Raw genomic sequence first — 16,628 nt, forward strand, 5'->3', positions numbered from 1 at the left:
CCCTCTCTATACCTCACCGTGGGCCCTTCGGCTAGCACAAAGAGAGACAGGAAATTCGCTGCCATTCCCCTAGGAACAGGAACTGAAACACAAGGTAAGTAATAATACCAATATACATTCCTTAATGTATATTCCAGTCTTGGTGATGGGTCCAATTCACTGACCTCATCACATGCCCCATCTTATCATGCACACATTCTAACACCTGGTCTCTCAAATAACCAGGTATGAGCAACTGCCAACATTCCCCATGATGAGGGTCATCTATAACACGATACAGCAACTCATTCCTCTCTCGAATGTATCTCCACTGCTTTAGGATTCTCCTGACCTCTCTACTCAGCCCTACTACGAGTAGGCTTCTCACTTCTCTCCCAAAATCCCCTAAACCTCTCAGCCGAAGAGTCAGATTTCTGAAACTCTAACAGCTGTTTAACTGAATAACCAGGAAATGCAGGTGTATCACTGGTTTCAATAAACTCTGGTCCACAAGCACGTATCTGTCGTATTCTACAACACTCAATCCCAGCTGAAATGAGCTCTGGATCTAGAGAAGTTCCTTGCCTTACAAAGTTACAGATAGCCACACCACTATGTAAATTTTCATCAGGATCCCCATCATGATCCGTTTCAGGCTCCCCTGCAAAATCCTGTCGGGAGAGAGTATCAGCATCAATATTACTGTTCCCAGGTCGATACTTTACCTCAAAATCAAAAACAGACAACTGTGCTAGCCACCTCTGTTCTATAGCTCCTAATTTAGCTGTATGAAGATGACAGAGGGGATTATTGTCAGTGAAAACCACAAGCTTTGAGCCCAGCAAGTAACCCCTGAACTTTTCAGCTATTGCCCATTTCAAGGCCAGAAGCTCAAGTTTCATACTGCTGTAGTTGCGGTCATTCTTCTCAGCGTTACAGAGCCGTCGGCTGGCATAGGCTATAGCCCTTTTAGTGTTATCTTGCTGCTGATACAGTATAGCACCAAGGCCTTTATGGCTGGCGTCAGTCTCCAGAATAAAAGGACGCGTAAAATCTGCAAACCCCAACACAGGAGCGGTGGTGAGCTTCTCTTTCAATTGCTCAAACACATCCTGACACTCGTCATTCCACAATGAACGCAACATCACATTTGTTTTGGAACATCTTGCATTCCTTATACAGGAATTTACCAAATCATGTAAGGGACCTGCCACTTTAGAGAATCCTTGAATAAATCGCCTGTAGTAGCTACAAAACCCTAGGAATTACTGCAATTCCTTGACGGTCTGAGGAACCTCCCAATTTTTCACAGCCGCTACCTTACTTGGGTCCGTCCCAACACCATTTGCTGACACCTGATGGCCAAGGAAACACACTTCAGGCTGAAGGAAATTTCACCTTCAAACCAGTTTCCTATAGTCGCTTAAACACAACTTCAAGCCTCTCTAGGTGTTCCATGAAGGTCTTGAGAAGGGTGGAGAAGAAGGGCAGAAGGAAAAAGGGAAGAGGGTGTGTTATTTGGCACCACTGGTTTTTAACCAGAGTTTAGAAGACCCACCTTTAATACCGATTGGATAAGATTGGAGCCTCTCTTGCTCCTGATTGGCTGCATCCTGTACCTTGGTAGTGACATCACATACAATTTATGACCCTTGACAAGACAAATGCTTGAAGACCATCTCCTTTGAATGAATCTCAGACTTCTGAATCATACTTTGCAGTATAAAAGATTATATGTTAACACAAAGACATAATTCTTAAACACGTAACACACATTCAGCTGGAGGAAACCCACGCAGACACAGGGAGAACACACCACACTCCTCACAGACAGTCACCCGGAGAAAACCCACACAGACACAGGGAGAACACACCACACTCCTCACAGACTGTCACCCGGAGGAAACCCATGCAGACACAGGGAGAACACACCACACTTCTCACACATGGAGGAGGACTCGAACCCACAACCTCCAGGTCCCTGAAGCTGTGTGACTGCAACACAACCTGCTGCACCACCGTGCCGCCCGTAACTATACTATGTAGGTATGAATTATGAAGTGAGTGTAAGGAAGTATTGAAATAAATGGCAAGCGTCATCATCTTTTCGGCTTAGCACTAGGAATAGGTAGTATTGTCATTTAAATGCTGTGACACACAAATAAATAATTATTTGCACTGGATTGAATTCCAGAGCCCTACTTTCTTGGCATTTCCCATAATTATTCAAACCTAGGAGCCATAAATGTTTTCATAAAATTACTAATAGAATTACTAATTTGTTCACTCAATTAATTAAATCATGGGCACGAATAATTGTTAATTGAATTCATATTTATTTTTATATAAAATGAGTACAGCTAAGTAGAGTAGGTACCATGTAGTGGAATTGCACTAAAAAAGATTATTACCTAAAATGGTTATGAATACATTTGCCTTATAACTCCAGTGTAAAACTGAAAACACAAATATAAGATGCCAATCGTTCTGCAATTTACTAGTCACTTTTTTAAGATCCCTAAAGCACTGTACATTCTTTGGCACATTAGGGAGTCACATCAACCACCACTAGTGTGCATTACTCACCTAGATGTTATGATAGCAGCCAGTCTGCACCAGTACATTGTGCAGGTGCTATGGTTGCTTGTCTTGGTTGATTGATAGAGGGTCGGGGGCTTAATGCTCTAATGCTGAAACAGTTCCTGTTATAAAGTGTGTGGTTTCCCAAGAATCAGCACCTCACCAACTCCTGATTGTGGCTTGAAACTTCAGGATTGGTTTGGGACTGAGATCTGGTCCACTACATTTAGTTACACAATAGTTACTGACATCAGATGAGGGCAGAGTCAGGGACAGCTGACATCCTTCTGTAAATTCTTTTTCTTTTGTTTTGGTGGGGGTGCTGATGAACTACCCTCCCTATGAGCAGACCACTTTTATGATTGTTCAGAGCAATCACATGTTGGCTGGAGGAGCAAGTGTAATTACTTGTGAAGGGCAGTTTGAGGGGAGTTCTTCTCCAACTCTCAGCACATTCACTTCATTGAGGCCTTTGCTATGTCTGATTAATGATAATTAATATTTTATTCTTGTCATAAAATGCAGTTTAATTAGCTTTTGGCCTTGTATGTGTCAACATTTGAAGAATGTGCTCCAGAGCCTGGAAACCAAACTTGTATTTGCCCTTTCATTTTAACATGTGACTCAAAATTCCTAGAACACACCAACACACCGACATTTCTCTTTCTCATGCCTCTGTTCTGTCTCTCTCTCATCCCTCTGTTCTCTTTCTCTCTCTCTCTCTCTCTCTCTCTCTCTCTCTCATTACAGTGGTGTGTCATTTGCACTCAGATCTCAGTGAATCATACTCACTCCATATTCACACAATAAGTTTTGTAAGAACTGATGATGATTGTGTTAATACTGTTGATTCAAGTACTTCTAATGCAGGTGCTGATATAAGTGAGGATTATATAGCATGTTTTTTGATGATGTTGGTGATGATTATGTAACAATGAATGAATGCTGATGCTAGTGATGATGATTAAAGCTATGGTTGATAATGAATTGTGATGGTGACAATTGTAATGATAATATTAGGATGAAAAAGACTAAGCATGTTCTTCTGTGATTATGGTGATATGGCGATGGTGTTATCAGTGACTATGAATATGTTATTGACAATAATAATGAAAGCAATTGATGACATTTATATTTATAATGATGAAAATGTTGTTAATAATATTGATTAAACACATTCCTGATGATGATGATGATTATGGTAATGATAATGAATATAAGATGCTGATGATGTGTTTAAAGGATGATGATTGTAATTGTAGGGATTATAGTAATGATGATACAAACGATGATGATGATTGTGTAATAATGATAATAATGGTGTTGGTGGTGAAGGTGATGGATTGTAATTGAAATGATGATGATGATTAACCCCATGTTCTTGATAATAACTTTGCCAATAATTATGCTGATGAGGATATTAAGGAAGATGGTAATGCCAGAACTGATGTCAGCAATGATGATGACAATGATGTTATCTATCGCTTTTCATTATCAAGACATTTCTCTAGAAATGAATCTGAATTTGGAGCCAGTATGAATTAAATTATGGAGTAGTCACATCTCATTCTGTTACTTTTAATGTTTATATATATATATAAACTCTATATATATACTCTATCACCTTTTCATTGTAAACAGGTGGAGGATGGATGGACACAGCAGTCCCCAGTACTGCCGGCACTTCCTGGCAGACAACAGCACCTTTCACGGTCAGTTTAGGTTTTGGTCATTATTTAAGAAACTGATTGTCCATTAATGCGTCTGAATTGGTCATAGTGATAGTGATAGTAACCGCAATAGCTGTAGTGTTCAATGCCTGTTTTATACCTTGGTTGGTGCTCATTGTCTTTGGACTGGCATGCAGTTTGCCTGAATCGATACAAGGGGGCACCCCCTCATACAAATATCTGGTGATTCCTCCTCTCCATCAAGACCAAAACTAATCTCATTTTACAATTACTGAAGCAACAGGACCCGTTTATTTGTGTAACACAGGTTTGTAGAAGTGGCTGCAATATTTTTACCTCTTATTATTTTTTAATGCATCTGCATATATACAGAATACTCAGTGTTGCATAATGGGCGAGTGGAGAGGCCTGGGCACTGAGATGCTCTTAGATCCACCAGAAAACGCTGAATTATAATGTCATTAAATATATATTTAGAATTGCTCTGAGCCTATTCCTGCTGCTGTACAGCCTGTTTTTGTGGTGTGAAATTAAAGCTGAGTAAAAAAAAAAAAAAAAAAAAAAAAAAAAAAAAAAAAAAAAAAAGCAGGAGGCGAGAGCAAAGCAGGACCGCTACTCATAGGAGTATTCAGCTTTTATTGTTGTAATAAGTGTACAAGGTGTCTGCTATTAAGGTGGTTGTTCAGCTATAAATTGTAATTATGCAATGTCTCCTTACCACAAATGATTAGCAATAAGGAGAAAAACATCTGAGATCACCCTTCACCTTTGTGTCCAGCCCCACATTATTTCAGACCCACAGAACAAACCATGTAGAGACATCCACCTACTGACCTACTGATAGTGATGAAAACTGACTAGTGCTGTTTTGCTGATCTATGAGGTCTGGCATAGATGTTAAGACTTATATGTTCTTTGAATTGGTTCTGGAATCTGCTGGCTTCTGTTTTATGTTATGTCTAATGTTTATTTTTCATGTGATTTTCTTCTGAGCATTTGTTAATAAATACTGTGTGAATACTGTTTAGTTTTATTTGGTAAGGGTTTTGGTGTATATACATATATATATATTTTTCAATACTAAATTGCAATTTTAAGGGTGTGTGCATGTTTCAAAATCATTCTCAGGAATTTCAGAAATCAATAAAAGCAGTGGCACTACAGTCGCTCACTCGAAGCACCGCATCTTTTACACCACACTGCTCAATGCCCCTGTAATTTAGCTTTCACTCCCTAAAAGCTTTCATCAGAGAGAGAGAGAGAGAGAGAGAGAGAGACCTGTGTAGAGTTACATGTTTTGGTATCCTTTCATTCAATCTGCTAGTTGCCAACTCTCTCCCACCATCTTTCTTTCTCCCTCAAATTTCTCCCTCTTTTGCTCAGTAGCTGTTTGACAGCTTGTTTCTCCTCTGAGAGATGAATGATGGAGGAAGAGGGAGAGAGATGGAGAGATAGAATCAGGTGAAGAGGGAGAGTGATGGAATGATGATGGAACGTGTTTGTGTGTGAAAAGGTGAGGAGATTAAGAATATGGAGGCTGTAATTAAATGGCTATAATGAGCAAGTTACTCTCTTTGTTTGTGTGAGTGTGTGTGTGTGAGGGGCACACATTGTCATGGGAGGAAATACTGTGCTCACTTATATTATAAAATGTCATAATATTTGAAAACACACACACACACACACGTCACATGTATGACATCATACAAACACACTGAAATATATAATAACTGTGCACGCATACACACACTCTCACAAGCGCAGACAAGAACACAAATCACCCATAAGAGTGCCAGCAAAAAACTAATCTGCCCACAGCTATATCTGACCAATCTGATCACTGTCAGTCCTGACAGATGTGCGCACACACACACACACACACACACACACACACACACACACACACACACACACACACACACTATCCAGCATTTATCATATAAAAATAAAAAACCTATAAGAGGTGGTGGTGCCTTGCTACTGTTTTTTAAGTGAAAGATTTCTTTATATGTGATTTTGTTTAGACAACAACATCAGGTTAATAAATCATATCATATCACATCTTTTTCAGGGAACTGAAAACACAGCACATTTAGAATTCACTTAATGAAGGAGGAACAATATACTGGAAAAAAGGATTAATGTACAGACGTAGACTATAAAGATAAATGCAGCAAATAATTTGTGCACAAATATGCATTGCAAAGACTGCAAATATAGTCTTAGCTGTAGTAATAGATACCAATAGAAATAATTAAAAAAAATTGTATGAAAGGGAAAAAAAGGAAGTGCAATGATTCTTGTGCAAAGAAGTGCAGAAACAGAAGCTACTGAATAAATATATGAATATAGGATAACTCATAAATTGTATAGTTGTGCAGTAAAAAGTCTAGATGCACAGGATGTAAACAGCTAAAAGAAACTGTAAAATCAAATGTAAAACCTTATGCAGGTTATGAGTGGGCCAAACCTTTTAATATTTATATATGCTCTTTCTATATGAAGTGCTTAAAGTATTTTAGAAGCTCCTGCTTCTTCAGGGCCATTTCAAATCCCCTTTCTTTGACATCTTAGAATATATTTACAGTAAATGGACAATGGACAACATATTAATGATCAGAAATCTGAAGCTGAGTGGTTTTCGATAATGCCATACCTGAGCCACACACACAAAATCCCCATTGTTGCTGCTCGGATGATAAATGAAGATCTGTAAATTTGTAGGAGAAAACACACACACTGGGTAGAAATTCCGGAGTTTCCAATTCTGGGGTTTATAAGCTGTTTCTTTCAAACACAGTGTTTGTCTGTGGTGGTTTTCTGAAAGGAGGACCTCCAATGACTGCACAGTTTAGCACAAGGTAATATTTTATACTGTGTTAGAGAAAAAACATCCCTTTAAGTTTACATAAGCGCTGAAATGTGGCCAGAGGAGGAAAGCTTGCCATGACCTGTCTTAGTTCATGTTACGGCCTTGTTCACAGAACCCTGGACTAGACATTTTAATGTATAGTATATACATTAATATTAGTGTATAATGTATTGTTTATTTAGACTTACAACCATCACCTTCACACTTTGTATCAGCTCCTAAAGGCCTTGCTAATGAATTGCTGCTAAAACCATGCGTTAGAAAGAAGGAGGGTAGAATGTTAAACTGTGCTCACATTGGTAATCACTGGTTTAAAAGAACAAGGTAATTATTGATACTTTTTTGCTCCTGGGGGACATTTTTACTGCACTTTATCGAAATAAATGGGGAGAGAGGGGAGGTGGTATCCTACCCTCCTTCAAAATTTGCATAGAGCAGATTTTGCAGTGCTGAGACCAGAGTAGCAAAAGCAGAGTCTCTTATCATCCCTATTACAGGACAGTGGGTAGCATCACAATTATTTTGAAGCTTAATTTTTTTTTTACTTTTTATTTAGTGCTTTTCATTATTTTTCAAAAAAAAAGAGAAACATGAGTAGAATGTAATCAAAAACAGCAATTACAAACAAAAAACATGAACAATGGGGTGACAGTTCTCAAATATGTAAACCTGTTGCATTTGGGTTGTTATATAGTGTCCATTTCCGCCAGTTACATTCAACGGTGTTAACTTTGAGCCGCAGCAGGAATGTCAGTTTCTCCATTTTATAGATCTCTTCCATTATTTCCATCCAGTGTTTTACTTTTGGTGGCTCTTTTTTCGTCCAGTTCTTTGTAATAACTTTCTTCACAGCCACAATCATTATTTTAAAGATGTAGACGTCCTCTTTTCGAATCACATCCTCTAGGATCAGTCCAAGGTATAAAACCCTTGGGTCTCTTGGAACCTTATAATTGAGGACTCCGTCTATTATTCTCACCACCTCCGACCAAAATGATTGTAATTTCTCACATGACCAAAAGACATGTAGGTGATTGGGATTCATGTGATCACATTCTCTCCAGCATGGTTGATTTACTTTGATTTGTTTACTTTTAATATATGGTGTAATGAAATATCTTAATACATTCTTCCATCCAAATTCTCTCCAGCTTCTGGAGCTGGTGGAGCTGAGTTGTGTTTTACACATCAAATGCCAATCACCCTCTGATATATCCATTTGCATTTCTTTTTCCCATTTAATTTTTACATAATATGAATTATTCCCATTGCATTTTTGAAAGCATGTATAAAGTTTTGAAACAGTCTTAGAGGGCATCTTTTTAATTCAGTTCAGAATCATTTCCACTAGCCCTTTACAGTTATCTAAAATTTGCGATTTCACCTGGGTATCATAAAAGTGTCTCAGCTGCAGATATCGAAACAAGTCTTTATTTTCTATTTTGAATTCTTTTTTAACCTTTTCCAATGACTTAAAAGTATTTGCCTCAGTCAAAGTACCTATTGCTGTTATGCCTCTTTCCGTCCACCTGCTGAAAGTCTGGTCAGTGCTTCCTGGTCTGAAAGTACTGGTGTATGAAGGCCACAGCAGTAATCGGCAGTCTCCCTCGAGCTTATATCTCTTTACTATTTCCGCCCATATTGTTAATGTTTCTACTATGGTAAAATTATCATCCCCCTGGTATCTGAGCCAATTCTCTCCCAGTCTGGCCTGAGGTTGGACTCTGCTTTGGGTCATTTCTACCTGTTTCCATTTAGCAGTATAGATTGAAGAACACCAACATACAATATATCTCAATTGGGCGGAGTAAAAGTATTCTCTTAAATTTGGTAGAGAAAGTCCTCCCTGTTCTTTCCCCAACTGCAATGTCTTGAATTTGATCCTCGGCCTCTTGCCTGCCCAGATAAACCTCGATATTTGTCTGTCCCAGGCTGTGAACTGGGATTCGGACTGGTAGAGCGATAAACAGGTATAACAATCTGGGGAGTACATTCATTTTAATTACTTCGATTCTGGAGCTAAAATCCATAGGGATGGATGACCATTGTGCAAGATCTCTATTTAGATTGCCGTTGATGTTTGTGTAATTTACCGTGAAAAGTTTATTCAAGTCTTTTACAATTTTAACTCCTAAATATTTTAATGCTTCCAAGTCCCATTTTAATTTGTACTTTTTTTTAATTAATCTATTTGGAGTATAGTTGATAAAAGTACCTGTGTTTTCATGATATTAAGTTTATAACCGGATTTCTGTCCGAAATCATTTAGGATTCTAAAGAGCTTAGGAAGGGATGAGTCTGGATTTTGGATATATGTGATAACATCGTCTGCAAATAATCCTATTTTATGTTCTTGTTGTGCTATCGTTATTCCTTTAATATCATTATTTTGCCTAATTTCTTGCGCCAATGGCTCGATAAACAAGACAAAAAGTGAGGGGCTTAAGCAGCATCCTTGCCTAGTACCTCTGTAGAGTCTGAACCTAGATGAGAGAGTGCCATTAATCTTTAATCTAGCTGTTGGTTCCTTGTAGAGGGCTTGTATATTCCTTATGAATTGGCTACTGAAGCCCATCCTCTCCATAACTGCGAACAGAAAGGACCAGCTCACTCTGTCAAAGGCCTTTTCAGCGTCGAGGCTAACCAAGACAGTACCTATTTTTTGCTTGTTGACTGTATCTATAATTTGAATTGTCCTTATGATATTGTCCTGAGTCTGACGGTTTTTTATAAATTCTGTCTGGTCTTCATTAATCAAATAGGGTAGTAGCGTTTCCATCCTTTTGGCTAATATCGATGTATAGAGTTTATAATCAACATTGAGCACTGAAATTGGTCGAAATGACTCACAATATTCTTTGTTTCTGCCTTCCTTGGGGATTATGGAGATGACCGCCTCCCTCCATGAGGGCGGGATGGTAGCATTCTTAAGTGTCCAATTAAAGGATTCCAACAGTAGAGGTGAAACTTCCTCCCTAAAAATCTTATACCACTCGTTAGGGTATCCATCACCCCCTGGGCTTTTGTTGGCCTTCAGTTTGCCAATGGCTTTGTCCAGTTCATCCTTGGTAATTGGAGAAGTTAATGCTTCACTCCAATTTGGATCTATTGTTGGGAGATCCAGTCTCAGCAAGTAGTTTCGAATTACGGTTTCATTTGTAAAATTTGATGGGGAGTACAGAGTTTTATAATAGTCCTTAAAGATTGTTTGAATCTCCTCTGGGTCAAAAGTTAATTTATTAGTAGAGGGGTCTCTAAATTTTGTGTATTGAGTGCTTAATTTTTTGTGTTCTGAGACGCCTTGCTAGAATTTTTGTTGCCTTTGGTCCAGATTCGTAGAATGTTTGTTTAGTGAATCGCATTTTCTTTTCCAAATCTTCAGATATTTTTTTGCCTATTTTTTGTTTTATTGTTTTTATTTGTTTTGATATTTCCTCCCTGTGATTAGTTTGGTTTTGCTTTTCGAGTTCTCTTAACTGTTTTTGTAAGTTATCGTGATCAAGTCTCTCCATCTTTTTTATGTATGATGTTTTTGAAATTAGGTTTCCTCTCATTACAGCCTTGACTGTATCCCAAAGTATTGTAGGTTCTACATTGTCATCTTTGCTTAAATTAATGCATTCTTGAATTTACTTCTTTATTTCCTGCACTATTGTTTTTTTATTCAGTATTCCAATATTTAGTCTCCATTGAGTTTCTTGTCTCGGGTCTTCTAGGTTAATAGTCAGGTGTATAGTGTTATGGTCCGATAAGTCGGCTGTCCCAATTGCACATTCTAAGACCCTGTGTCTGTCTGTAGTGTTCATCAGGAAATAGTCTATTCTAGAATAGACTTTGTGAGTTGCAGAATAGTGGGTAAAGTCTTTTTCTTCTGGGTGGAGATCCCTCCATACTTCAAATAGCCCATTTGCCTTAATTATATTTCTCATGTTTTTAGATATGTTATGCTTATGTAGTCTAGTGCTTGTTGTATCCAAATTGTAGTTCAGTATAGTGTTCCAGTCACCTGCACAGACCAAAATACCTTCACTCAAGGAGATTATTTTGTCGAAGAGAAGCCTAAGAAACTTACCCTCTGGGGGTACATATATATTGACTAAGGTGGTCACAACACTATTGATTCTGCCTTTAACAATAGCGTATCTACCATACTTATCAGCTTCTACTGTCATTGTTTCAAAGTTGACATGGTTAGATATTAGCATGATAACCCCTCTCTTTCTACTGTTCTTGCATGAACTGTAGAATGAGTTGGTGTAGCCTAGCTTTTTCAACTTTTCGTGTTCATTCCTCGACGTATGCGTCTCCTGGAGGAACGCAATATCTGATTTTACCCTTTTCAGTTTTGCAATGACTTTGCTCCTTTTTATAGGATTACCAAGGCCATTGACATTCCAGGACACTATCTTAACCTTATGTGCCATTAGTATTTAGCATAATGAATATAACAGTCACCCCTCTAAATGACACCCATACATTACAAAAGACCTGAACTGTGGAACAAAATCTAACATAAACTAAGAACAGATAATACCGTGGGCTCCAATGGTGAGGCTGTAAACTGTCCTCCTTCAGAACCCTGCTGGTGGGTCGAGGGTATAACCTGTCATGAAGGAAGGGCCCTACGTAGGAGGTTAATAGTGAAATAAGCACCATCCTATGTGTCCAGCATTCATTATTCTTTATGTTGCTGCTCCCAGCTGTGAACCTCTGAAGCTAGATACTCATCTGACTGGTCGCTGCTCCTACACCTAAACTTTCTGTCAATCTGGGAGCTTCCTCTGGAATCCCCAAAGTTTTTCTTTGGCTCTCGCCGCAGCTGTAAGTCGACTTTCCTTGTGGATCTTTTCCTGTCGTTGCCAGCCCAATAGCTCTTTCAGTCGGGTCTCAGCCGCATCGTCCTCCTCCCTTGCTGCGGGGACCGCCACATTGAAGCCTCGTCTCTTTAGCTCCAGACCTGCTTCATACGCGTTGCTGTAGGTTCGGATGCCGTTATCCCAGTGGATTCTCATATTAGTGTAAGGGGTCTGGAAGCGAATGCCCCTCTCCTTTAGAGCTTTCTTGATCTCATTATATTCTCTTCGCTTTTTAATGATCTCCGCCGCATAGTCATGGTCGAAAAACAGCGTTCGGTTTCCAAGCTGTATTTTTCCTTTCTTCCAGGCCTCCCTTAGCACCAGCTCCTTAGTTGTAAACTCTAGGAAGTTGATAATGAGGGGTCGCGGAGGGGCCTCGGGTCTTGGTTTGGGAGCAAGGGAGTGATGGGCTCGCTGGATTTTTAAGTCAACCTCCGCCATCGTTGGCAATTCACGCTTTATAAGCTCAAACACAAAGTGTGATACAGAGCTACCTTCCTCGCCTTCAGCCACTCCAAAGATGCGGATATTGTTCCTCCTAGATCTGGATTCCAGGTCTGTGAGTTTCTGCTGCATCGTCCTTTCCCGCTGTATGGCTGTTGTCAGAACTCCAGAAACTTCAGTAGCACAATCCTCCACCTGCGCCAAGCGGACCTCCATCTCCCCTGTTTGCTCCTTCAGCCCCTGTATCTCCTCAGTGAGGATGTCTAGCTTACTGCTCATCTCTCGACGTATTGAGTCCATAGATTTTTTAAGTTGGTCATTATCCCCTTTGAGATCGGACTTGAGCTCCTTAATGGCTTCAAAAAGGTCGGTCGAAGTTACGTCGGCCCCGGGTAGCTTTGGAGTTTTGGATAAGTTAGCGTTAGCTTGTGAAGCTTCCTCGCTAGCTTTCGAAGTCGAGCGGCTTTTCTCCTGATATTTTGGCATGGTTTGTTTATAACATTTGCTTCTTGTGGTTCAATTTTTTCCCTTTTGGCATATTGTAGATCTCTCTTTACAAGAATAATGAGTTTTAGCTATAGAATAATCGAGTTTTAGCTGGAGAGCGTCGCACACACGTCTGTCTACTCCGTCTGCATCCCGGAACCCCCTGAAGCTGAAATTTTAAGGTAACAATTTTATGCAGTGTCCCTTTAAAGCAAGAGTTTTCCCTAAAACCTAAACTATGACATATTCCACTTATGCAGAGTATAAAAAATTGGGCAAGATGATTTTTGTTTTTGTCATCCAATGTTTTGTCACACAATAGTTAAATTACGTAGAGTTAAAACTCATAAACAAATCTATGTTACACAACTTTACAGCAACCTCTCAGATCTACTGTAAATATTTGTTAATGTGATTTTTAGACAAACCATAATTTCCATGCTCAATCATGGACTCCATGTGTGAATATGCAGAGTATCGGAAGTGGATTGCCTCTCAAAGCATTGTTAATTCATAAATCATTCTGAAACTCATTCTAATCCCCCTTCGCTTCCACCCAACTTCCCTAAATGAAATAATAGCCATATGACCTGTGTTCCTCCCTCCAGGCCACAACGGAATTGGAGCTGAACTCTTTCAAAGGATGGAGGCCTACAGCAGCAATTTTACACTTCATTACATAATAAATGTGAGCATGTATCAGAGGAGAAAGACTTCCCTGGATGTGCATTCCATATTTAATAGGCTATTTTAAATAAGCAGATTGTCTGCAGACATCAGTTGGGTCTCTAATCCTGGGCCTATTGTCCACCTGCATTGGACATTCCTGTTTTAGTTTTTCTGCCTTAATCTACATGGTTTTTAGGGGTAATCAGTTGTTAATGCCACTAATGGAAATTATTTTTTTTTTTCCTGTTTAATTTAAAAACAAAAGCCCTCCATACTGCTATGCAATGTTTATTCCATAGGTAATGTTATATTGACAGACTGTAAAACAATACAGAAATTACACAGGATTAAAAAAGCTTTTATAGCTTTGATATATTACATAATGAAAGAAAGTGCAGCTACCAAAATTCCTGTTGCTGTGGTTGTTTATGATCCGATCAGCAACCGGCTATCCTTAACAACTTCAGTTACTCATTGATCCCAGCCCATGAGTACCCAAACCACCCACTGTATCACTAGCTCTTCACAGGGGTCATCAGGCAGGCACTTTCTCTAGTTGGTGTTTCGCTGACTTAAGCCCACAACGCCTCCAGAATCCTCAACAGTGAAGTCTGGTGTCCCAGACACACCCCCCTCCAAGCCAGCTTTACAGTCCTACCTTATCCTTTACCATCAACAACCGTAAATCCACACTGGCCTCCCTGGTGTCTAAGGCTGTACCTAGCCCCACTGGGACCATTAATGCATGCTCAGTGCCACCAGTTCCATGTTTACATGCTACATCACCAACAATCCCAATAGCACCTCTACAGTGCATTTCCCCATTTAATCTGTGCTCTCCTTATCCACCACCACTGACTAGACCTTTCAGCTGTTTTTGATAAGTCTATATACTTCAGCTTCTTCCTTTTGAATGCATCATCTACTGCATCCTCAAATGGAACTATTAACTCCATGACATAAACTCCATGACATAAACAAAAATCTGTTTACTTTCAGAGTAGAACACCACATCTGGCCTCAGTGTAATTAACACAATGCACTCTGGGACCTGAAGCTTTTTTCCTATGTCCACCAGCAATTTCCAATCTCGTGCTTCACTCCATCTACCAATATTTGTAGCCTGCACACTTTCTCAAAAATATACCCCCTCGTGCACAAAGCTATTTTATTACTACAGCTACTCATCAATGCATTAACCTCTAGCCCTTTGCTGTCCAACAAACATGCTAAAACCCTTAGCACCTGATTATATCTCCATATATACCAACTCTGTTACAAACTAACATTTACAAGCTGATAGAATAAGCTTCAGCGTGCCAACCCCTGTACATAATCCATAACTAGGGTCTTCACCTACCCACTGTCTTAAGATTTTGTGGTATTGGAAAGACGTCTTAAGTTGCTCACAGCAAAAACTTAATACGACTTGCCTTCATCACCCACAGCTCTTGCCATGGAATCTTCCACTTCTTTAGATTCTCCCATCTAAGCCACTGGCTGTGTTTTGCTTGTGATGCTGCTGTTGCACATCGTGCCTTCTCCTCCTGTTTGTGAATAAAATAAGTCATCATTTGCCACTGATGCCTTACTAAAATCTTTCCACAAATCACCTAACCCAAGGCCTCCTCTTCCGCATTGTACTTGGCCAATCACATCCCTTAGTTCTAATGAGCTCCTGGCTACCCGCACAGCCACATCCAGATTTCACTTCCTTCCTGTTTTTTGATTGGTTCTACTGCTTTTACCACTGCATCTTTCGATCCTGACAAAATCATCTCACAACTTATCTTTGCACATTTAAATTCCTTGTGAGTGGTAACTCCAGTACCCCTCTCCCATACTATGCCATGCTACTTTAACACTGCAGCACCCCTAGCAAATTCTTTATGGCCTTGTTAATAACCCTTTCCATTCTCTCTGCTTCTGTGATAGAAACATCATGTCATGTGTCAATGGCCACATAAGCCAAACTGCAGGCACCACAATTTCAACTTTCCTGGCAAACACGATTTATCAATGCTATTAACAGCCTTCACCAGTTCAGCTTTTAGTCCCACAACTTGTTCCACAGCATTTAGCTGCACTATACCATCTGCCCTCTTCACTGGTCTCTCCAGTACTGTAGGAATCATTTCTTCTTCCATCAGATTTTTTCCTGCACAAGTTTTCCTTTGACAATCGACAGACTTCTAGACTTGCTTGATTTAACTTTCAGCCAACTAGCTGAAACCTTAGATTATCATCTAAGGGAGCTGAGTACTGTCATGCAACCCCCACCTACAACCCACTTAGAGGCCCTAATTAATACCTACATTGCCACTGTAAAAGCTAATGGTAAATTCATACATCCAGCCATTGTACCTATTTCCAATCACTGCCACAAATATGCTTTAACCAACCTAGTAACCTTATCTGGTAGCTGGAATTCAAAATCTTTCCACATATGTTTATGTGGCACTGAGCCAAATGCATTAATTAAATCTAGGAAAACATGTAAATCCCTACCCCCTTTCTTAGCTGTCTGAATCTGATGCCAGATCATGCTGCTATGTTCCAAACATCCTGCAAGACCAGAAACCACTGCATTTTGTACTGATGTATCAATTAATTTGTTTGCTTTCATATAAGCAGCAAGTCTCCGTGCTATTACACTAAAGAAAATCTTACCCTCAACTTTCAGAAGACTTATGGGTTCTATACACACAGCATCTTTCTCTTTAGGGATAAGAATACTGCCTGCTCTTCTCCAGTCTTTTGGAATGATCCCTTTCTTCCAAACAACAACCATGAACCTCCACAAAAACTTCAAGACTTCAGGTGCATACAGGTGCTTACGCTACACTATGCAGTACATTAGTAGTGGTGTAGTAGATTTACTTTAACTATACATCTTTAAAGTGCATTATTTATGGACTACGTCGTTATTGGGGACAGAGCAGGGTTTACAGCAGGTGTCAGGAAAGTAACTAATACAAAGCCGACATGTTTTCCCCATGTGGTATAGCTTCTCTTTTGAGAATATTATTTTTTTTTCCCCAGAGACCTCCA

At 39.5% G+C, this 16,628-nt stretch overlaps 1 protein-coding gene across 1 annotated transcript in view; it reads left to right on the forward strand.

Annotated features, from left to right (window-relative positions):
- The first annotated feature begins 1,935 nt into the window (after positions 1–1,935).
- plch1 (phospholipase C, eta 1) overlaps positions 1,936–16,628 on the forward strand; it is a 140,177-nt gene continuing 125,484 nt past the window's right edge. The window contains exons 1-2 of the mRNA XM_066685305.1: positions 1,936–2,021; positions 4,201–4,271. Of these exons, the coding sequence (XP_066541402.1) occupies positions 2,020–2,021; positions 4,201–4,271 (73 nt within the window). The 5' untranslated portion in view covers positions 1,936–2,019. The remainder of the gene's footprint in view (positions 2,022–4,200; positions 4,272–16,628) is intronic.

This window comes from Hoplias malabaricus, chromosome 11 (genome assembly GCF_029633855.1).
Source record: "Hoplias malabaricus isolate fHopMal1 chromosome 11, fHopMal1.hap1, whole genome shotgun sequence".
Classification (NCBI taxonomy): Eukaryota; Metazoa; Chordata; class Actinopteri; order Characiformes; family Erythrinidae; genus Hoplias; species Hoplias malabaricus.